The following is a 7,705-nucleotide window of genomic DNA, read 5'->3' as shown; positions in this document are numbered from 1 at the left end:
GGTTAATTTTCAATTTCGTATAATTACAGTTTTCTGTAGATTTCAATGATACAAAAATATATTAGGTAAAATACGTAATAAAAAAAATATATTGAAAATATCTACTATGTATTGTAGAAATATAGTTCCAATTCCATAAATGTTTGTTAACAACAGAAAATTAAATTATTCACTGAATATTAAAAATTTACTTCATTTATGTAGCCTATTCACAGCCATTTAATTTGGTGTATAATAATAATTAAAATCCACCGATAAATAAGGGAGTTATGGACTCGTCTTTTTGTTTAGGGACAGCCTGTATATTAGGGATGCAAAACTGGTTATGTATTTACTTTCGAAAAGATAAATTCTAAAACCTAGATATAAAATACCTACCTTAAAAGTAATCTTAAGTTAATATGTAATTATGAAAGTATAGTGTGATCAAGAATGACTGAATCTGTTGGTAACAATGAAATTTTGCAGATTTGAAATTTACCATCAAAGGTTCATTTTTGTAATAGCACAAACATAACCGGCATAACCACAAATGTTTTTAATATCGTCTCAAGTTAAAAAATCCGGTCAGTGCCAATTACGAGACAAAAAACACCAGTACATTTCAATTGTTTCATTGCCAACAGACTCAGTCATTGTTGATCACGCTGTACTATCATCATTCAACAAGTGAATTGAAGCAACATCGGGTGCGGCCCATGTTTGGATGGGTGACCGCCATGGAAATCTCCTTTCGTTGCAGTTTCATTACTTGATTTCAGTATTGAAATATCGTACGAACAAATTCCGACGTGGATGATGCACATAATAACAATAACAAACCAAGAAACGTTCATTACTTCATGGAAATACATATTCGCATTGATAAATAAATTCGGCCTCGATGCTGTGATCGTCTTTTTATTTTAGTTATTTATTTATGCTAAAAACAAGATTTTACACACTCGTCAGGGTAATAATAATAATTAATTCACAAATGTAAATAAATAAAGAATAAAAGCATGTTCTAAAATCACTAGAGTTCTTATTTTCTTCCTAAAAATCACGCACCTATATATTATTATTTAATTACATATACCAAATTAGATTAGTTTTGAAGCGAGTTATGCTGTCATCAATATCTTCAATGATCAGCCGTATGGTGCCAACTAGTGTCGAATTTGGCTGTTGCACTTCAATTGCAGTCACAGTTAAAGTGACTTGATCGAAACCCTTATCTTTGTCAATTGGACTGACGGTAATTAAACCAGATTTGGCATCCACCGTAGCGAACTTGTCTAGAATGGAGTAAAACATAAGATCACCTAAAAAATATTTTCATGATTCTTACTCGGGTCTTCGACGGTATATGTTATGTCGTTGTTAATTCCATAGTCTCCATCTATTGCAGACACTTGTATTTCCGTCTTTGTCTTTTCTGTTATTGTAATAATTTTGGGAAAGGCTATGTCCCACACTGGTGTTTGATCTGGCATGTCTTTCACCTGTACTATGATCGGAACACTCGCTGGCGTGGTCGGATGATGGGCGTTATCCTAAATACTCAAATGTTGCAAGCCAACTTCGTCTCAAATATATATTTTACCTGTGCTTCTACTTTAAAACTGAACAGTGTTATCGCCTCGTAATCCAGTATTTGTCCATCTTTCAATACCAAATAAATTTCGCTTTCTCGATCCCCATAGCTTGGCTGCGTCTTATAAGCAAATTCGAAAATGTCAGCTTCGCCCTGAAATGAAATATTGAAATCATTTCCGCACGATCTCGCCACTGCTCACCTTCGAGCCCACAATGTTCGAAAAGTCCATCGTATCCAAAAAACCATCCGGATCAGTGATTGTAAAACTGCATGGAGAATTGTTCACGTCGATGACAGTTTCTTCCTAAAAGTTGAAGCTCAGTTGAGATTTCAACGCAACATCAAATACCTACTCACTTCGAAAATGCAGTTTGAAACTATCAGTGTCGGATGTTCGTCGTCCAAGTTCTTGATTAATATTTGCAATGCCTGCATTGTGGCAGAATTTGACACTTCGCCGATGGCCACAAGCACGCTGTCCTCGCCTGAATTTAAAGATTCGTAATCCAGCAAATTGACAATGAGCTGGTAATTCACGTTGTCATCTGTTTTTAGTTCGGCGTCTAGCAACTCAAAGTTGGTCGTCATTCCGGTCATCGCAAGTGCGTTCCTCACTGAAGAAAGATATTTTTGACGAAGCTTTTGGACAAAGACATTTGGGAAGTTTACCTCCGGTTATCGAAACTATTGGAACTCTACCGCCATCGTTATTCTCGTCTACTTCTATTTGTTGCGCTGTTGACGTTCTGTCTCCGAATACCACCCCATCCTGGTTGACAGGTTCGAACTCGAACGACGAAACTAAAAAATCCTAATGGCATCGATTCTCTACCACATTCACATTCACTTACCGCGACATAGTAGTCCCAAAAAAATCACAAAAATGACTCGCATTTTCGTGAATGTATCTGGAAATATAAAATGTTATCGTCGAAATTGTTACAAATATTCCAGGCTTTGCAGAATTAATTCATTAGAAAACAGTGAGCATATTATGGCATACTTAACCAACTGTTATTTCTTAGAAAAAGCCAACAATGCGTTCAGCTGAACTTCGCTTCCATCAGTATCAACTGATTAGATTTACGCGGTTGTGCGCAGCGCACGAGTTACCGTGAATTGTGCGCGACGTACTTGTCTAAGAAACCGCAGCTTTACTGGTTGTCACGTAAATCACACGACCGCTCGTGTACTTCTCGATTTGAACTTACTGTGCAAACAGAGTTGAATGAAGATTATTGTTTCTACGCTTTTAACGTCATATCAGAGGACTAAAACTGATAAAGAAAAGCTTGAGGAATTTTATTTATCTTGGATTAGTTTGGCAGTCTATGCTTTCGGAAAAAAATTTAAATTGAATCATGTGTGCTTATCACAAAATTATAATCTGAATTGCATTTAACGTTACAATTGCACAATCTGTAATTCTTTTTAAAATGACATGGTTTAATATAATGCAATTAAGATAAAAACTGTAAACGTAGTTGTTTCAAAAATTTCGCCGTAAATGAGAAAATTTGCGAATTTAACCACCACTAAACAATAAAACTTGTTTCACTATTAATGTGTGGAGAAATAGCACAAAAATTTAAAAAAACGCAAGACTAGTTTCGACCAAGGAAACATTTAAAAAATAAATCTTAAAAATGTCTTAATATGGCTTACCAGCAGCTATCCCTATATGCAGGACAACAAACTTTTAAGAAAAATCGCACGTCACACTAACGGAACTGTTGCACTTCAGTGTCGCACCTTACTATGATTTATTATACTTGTACATACATTGATGCCTTATGATTATTGCCTCACAAATAGATTAGATAATATTAATAAAGCTAAATTGTACTGTCTAAGCAAAATAATTAAAATCAGCACCTATCGTCAACCTAAACAGCGTTCCTAGTCGTTCTCTCCTTAAAATAGATATGATTGACCACTTGACATCTCTTCATTTAAGCGTAGATCATCCTGACATTTCTTGTTGGGCAACAGTTTACAATTCTATGTGAAACTTTTGGCTTCAGCTACCGTAGCATATTTCTGAGCGGCGGCTGGATCAAATTCCAACCAACTCCAAATAAAAATGCACTTTCCCTTTTACCGAAAATTAGCTATTATTTATTTAGAATATTTTATTAATGTTATCTAAGGTTGCATAAAAGGCATCTAGAGTCAAAGAACTCCATGTATCACGTAGGTTTCACGGATAATAAAAGTATTGTTGAAACAACTCCACAGATAAGAATAAATAATGAAAAATTATTTTTCAATGTTACTTGATTTCATTTTTATTTTTAAACTAATCTGGCTTTGCTCGGCTTTGCCTCGTGCCTGAAACCTAGCTGTAAAATACACCTACCACATGCTAATGTAAATAATAATAACAATTTTTATTCGTACATTACATAAGTGGTTTCGTACATGTCAATTAAATATAGGAATTAAATATAATATGTATGATAAAGATAAATATAAATATATGTATAAATAAAATATGTCGTGCCTATACATATACAATAAAAACAGATCAAACCAACACAATTACAGCTCTTTAATTTAACACTTCGAACGTGTCTTCCAGGAAATCATCAACATTGTAGTATGCTTTCTTTAGGGGAATTTTTTTTATGTTTTTTTTTAAATTGTCTATCTATACTATCGAAGCTATCGAAGTTGTTAGAACTTATTAAATGCACTTGTGATAATTTGATAAGATAAGAAAGAAAAATTCAATAAGCTATTCTCTTGGCAACGTCTCTTCTTCCAGTGACGACTCTCCAAACGGTGAAGAAAAGACCCTTAAACTTGCAAAATTTAGAATCCGTCAACAGGATCACCACGCTACCTATAATAGAAAGAGGATGAAATTTTGCCGAAAAGTGTGTACAAAAAAAATCAGGGCCGGGATTCCAAAATGAAAAACGTCACTGCTTGTCTTGAGAAATCTAACAATCTGCTCTTTTGGACCTTGGAACAAGCTGAATCTTCTTTTCATGCTGCTGTAGATACAGCTTTGCCCACAAAGCTTTGTTGGAAGCTCCGATTTCTTCCATCGACAAGGTCTTGTGCAAGAGCTTTGACGTGGTGCAACAAAGATACCATCAATCAGTCTACTCCCAAAAATCGTAATGCCTCCTTCTTGCACGACCCCCTTCATTTTGAAATCATTACTAGATCTACTAGAACACCAAGCAGTACGTCACCGACGTCAGCAGCAAGTTTCTTCGACCTGTGCTGTGTTCTGTCAAGCAAATCGGCAACACCGGCTTGTACTGCTTTCGCAACAGACACACTGGATGGAGCTTTGGATGTCGCCGACAAATATGTACAAAAATATCTACCGGCGTCTGACGACCAGATTCAAAATGGTTAGTCGAGGTACTACCAGTACTGAGTAACAATTCCAGTTTCAAATCCTGTGGTACCATGTGGTACTTACAGGATGGAACTCCACCTCACAGTGCTCACCCAATAATCGTTTTATTGAACAATGAATTTGTCGAAATGGACCCGTGTCTTGGACCGATTTAAACCCCTGCGATTTTTATTTGTGGGGTTACACGAAACAGCTAGTTTATTCTACTCCAATTGACACTGTAGATCAGTTACGGCAACGCCTAGAAAATGCTAGAAAAATTATTGCACAAAACCGACAGTCTTGAAAGTTTGCAAGAATCGTTGATATGACGTGCCACAGTATGCGCACCTACGACTTGATTGTAACAATGGTTGTTAATAATGCTAAATAATAACGAGTATTTACGTTACAAAAATTTCTGCACCAAAAAAAAAAATGTAATTTACTTTGGTTAAATATTAAATTTCATAAAACAACATTTTTTCAGAACGTGTGGATATAAAAATAACACGCTAGGTGTAACACAGAGAAAACAATATTTGGAATTAAAATTTTAATTGTTACGAGATTTAAATTCGTTAAAGTAGAATTTATTGTAAATAACGCACATAAAAAGGGTGAGCATGTTTATTTTAAAATAGGCAAATTTTACTAATTTAGCTTGCTTTAAAATATCAAAATTTCCTTGTTTATTGTAACGCGCAAATGGTTGAATAATTTAAGAAAATTACTTTAACGTTCGAAATAATTTATTAATTATTAATTAGTTATTAATGTACAGCAAAATGGTAATTTGATTAAATTGTAGTAAAAAATATATGCCTATTTTAACAATTTTAATAACACACTATTCACAAAAGTGAAGGTACATATTTTGATGCGCCGGATTAACAGTCACCACAAACTAGGAATATCTTTTACGAAATGGATAATTTTTTCTCCATTTTCAGAACAGCTGGAGCAAAAACTGCGGTTTTGTGATCTAATTGATAACCGTCCGGGTGGAAAAGAGACATTGCAGATGAATCACCGAGTCGGACATTCGGATGATGTATTTGCGCTTTGTAATCTCTTGTTGTTCGGAGTTAGGGGCGTGATTGTTGATTACCGATCTCGTGTATAAGTCAGCTCTCACCACGAGACTCCCTTTTCGCCAACGCTAATTGCATACCTATTCGTACATAATTACCAGCACGGTCGTCCACACAATACGAATGCCAGAACATAGGCCTCGTGTTCCCATTTTCTCTTCAAATAGACACACAACAATGGAACTAATTTTGCGTGAATCAATGAACGATTGTTTCTGATCTAGCGGTCATGATCTGCACCGCTTCTTCACTCCGGCTAACTGCTGGACCGATTCCAAAATGCCAAACTCGCGGAGCGGACCGAAATTCCATTATTCGCAAATAAAAGAAACGCGTGGCTTCGCGAAGTAAATACAGAAACTAAATTTTGGGGAGGTCGCATTAGCACGATTTATCGACACATCGAGAAGAGTGCACGCTGGTGGCATCCATCATCGATGCAGTTAGCATTCACGGAATTCATTAACGTAAATCAGTCGGACAAATCGGGTAAGCATAAACACATAAAGTTATCAATGAAATGAATCGAAGCGAACGACGTGTCCAGATCCGTCTCAATTATTAATAATCTTTGGATTAACACACTCACTAATTGAATGAGGAGTATGCAAAGTGGGCCCGGAAAGTTCCGGAATAAATTTGAATGTTTCCCGTATATAAATAAAACGGCGCGCTTAGAGTCGACTTAATTGCCATAATGAAAAAAATTCCAAAGGACTACGTAATAAAAGTATCGGGTGCATAATAAATCCGAGCAAGGAAATCTGCGCGGTTGCTTCTTTATCGGAATATTTATGGACAGTGTTTCCGGCTGCTGTTTTCGCCACACATTTTATCTGACACTCCTCCAAAACCTCCAATATATTCTAAAGCTTTTATTTCAGAAAATTGTCAAATACAGAGACAGATGGCACATGATACAATTTCACATGATACGTTGATGTAATACGAGAATAAGGGAAAAATCTTTTTAACATATTCGAGGACCGATTCCGCGAGTCCCTCTCGTAAAGCGCGCGGCGCACTTTATCCGTCGAGATTTAATAAAATTAGCTTTATCGGCGTGTTTCCATTCATCAGGACCATAAATCACGCGGACCGCATTAAACGCAGATATAAAGATATTTCGGCTGCATCAAGAGCGACCCTTCCAAGTTTTTTCAAATGAAGTTTTTTGTGTCCATTTCAATGCCCGATGAGATTTCCTTTCGGGTCGGGTAGGTGACAACTGTTGGGATTCAATCTATATTCATATTTCCATCTCACCTTCAATTGAAAATTCATTTTCAGATAGAGGATTCTCCAGTTGTCGAGATGCGATTTGAGTTGATGTGATAGAAACAAATTTTACTTTACACGTTATTTTTGTATTTGGCGCGAAAATAACCCCTAAGGAATTGCTCATCCCTCAATCCGATCCCGAATAAACATGAAATAATTTTGGGGCACATCCGAAACGGTGACTTTCTTCTTGTTTGTTTTTTTTTAATAGGACTTGGTCTCGCTGAATAATGCCCGATAAAGCATAATGTTGCTCTTCGCATGGCACGTATTAGTTTCCAGTAAGATTACTCTGCTAGATAAGATATCAATAATAAATTGCTTTTTTCTTTTGGTTACACGCGATTGCGTTATCTCAGTCTCCGAAGAGAAGTTTACTGTTTTGTACTGTCGCTA

The 7,705-nt window shown here is 36.0% G+C and overlaps 1 protein-coding gene across 3 annotated transcripts; it reads right to left on the bottom strand.

The window, feature by feature from the left end:
• Positions 1-884: 884 nt before the first annotated feature.
• On the bottom strand, positions 885-3,385 carry LOC138135418 (protocadherin beta-12-like). 3 transcript variants are annotated; one of them, XM_069054140.1, is made up of 8 exons: positions 3,245-3,385; positions 2,431-2,487; positions 2,249-2,380; positions 1,937-2,193; positions 1,779-1,883; positions 1,586-1,729; positions 1,331-1,535; positions 885-1,277 (listed from the first exon to the last, which is right to left on the bottom strand). In XM_069054140.1, exons 2-8 carry the CDS (start codon positions 2,471-2,473, stop codon positions 1,069-1,071), a joined length of 1,095 nt encoding a protein of 364 aa, XP_068910241.1. In that variant the 5' UTR covers positions 2,474-2,487; positions 3,245-3,385; the 3' UTR covers positions 885-1,068. The 3 variants fall into 3 exon arrangements, with proteins under 3 accessions (XP_068910241.1, XP_068910242.1, XP_068910243.1); XM_069054141.1 differs by lacking the exon at positions 3,245-3,385 and adding an exon at positions 2,693-2,839; XM_069054142.1 differs by lacking the exon at positions 3,245-3,385 and adding an exon at positions 2,583-2,713.
• Between the last annotated feature and the right edge of the window lie 4,320 nt (positions 3,386-7,705).

Source organism: Tenebrio molitor, chromosome 7, assembly GCF_963966145.1.
Source record: "Tenebrio molitor chromosome 7, icTenMoli1.1, whole genome shotgun sequence".
Classification (NCBI taxonomy): domain Eukaryota; kingdom Metazoa; phylum Arthropoda; class Insecta; order Coleoptera; family Tenebrionidae; genus Tenebrio; species Tenebrio molitor.
This window is presented reverse-complemented; position numbering and strand designations above follow the sequence as displayed.

Excerpts from the sequence above, each read along its gene's own strand:
- LOC138135418 (XM_069054140.1), bottom strand. The coding sequence starts at position 2,473 with ATGCGAGTCATTTTTGTGATTTTTTTGGGACTACTATGTCGCG. Across the intron at positions 2,194-2,248 it reads AATAGTTTCGATAACCGGAG|TGAGGAACGCACTTGCGATG; the intron begins GTAAACTTCCCA and ends ATCTTTCTTCAG. Across the intron at positions 1,884-1,936 it reads TTTCAAACTGCATTTTCGAA|GAAGAAACTGTCATCGACGT; the intron begins GTGAGTAGGTAT and ends TTCAACTTTTAG.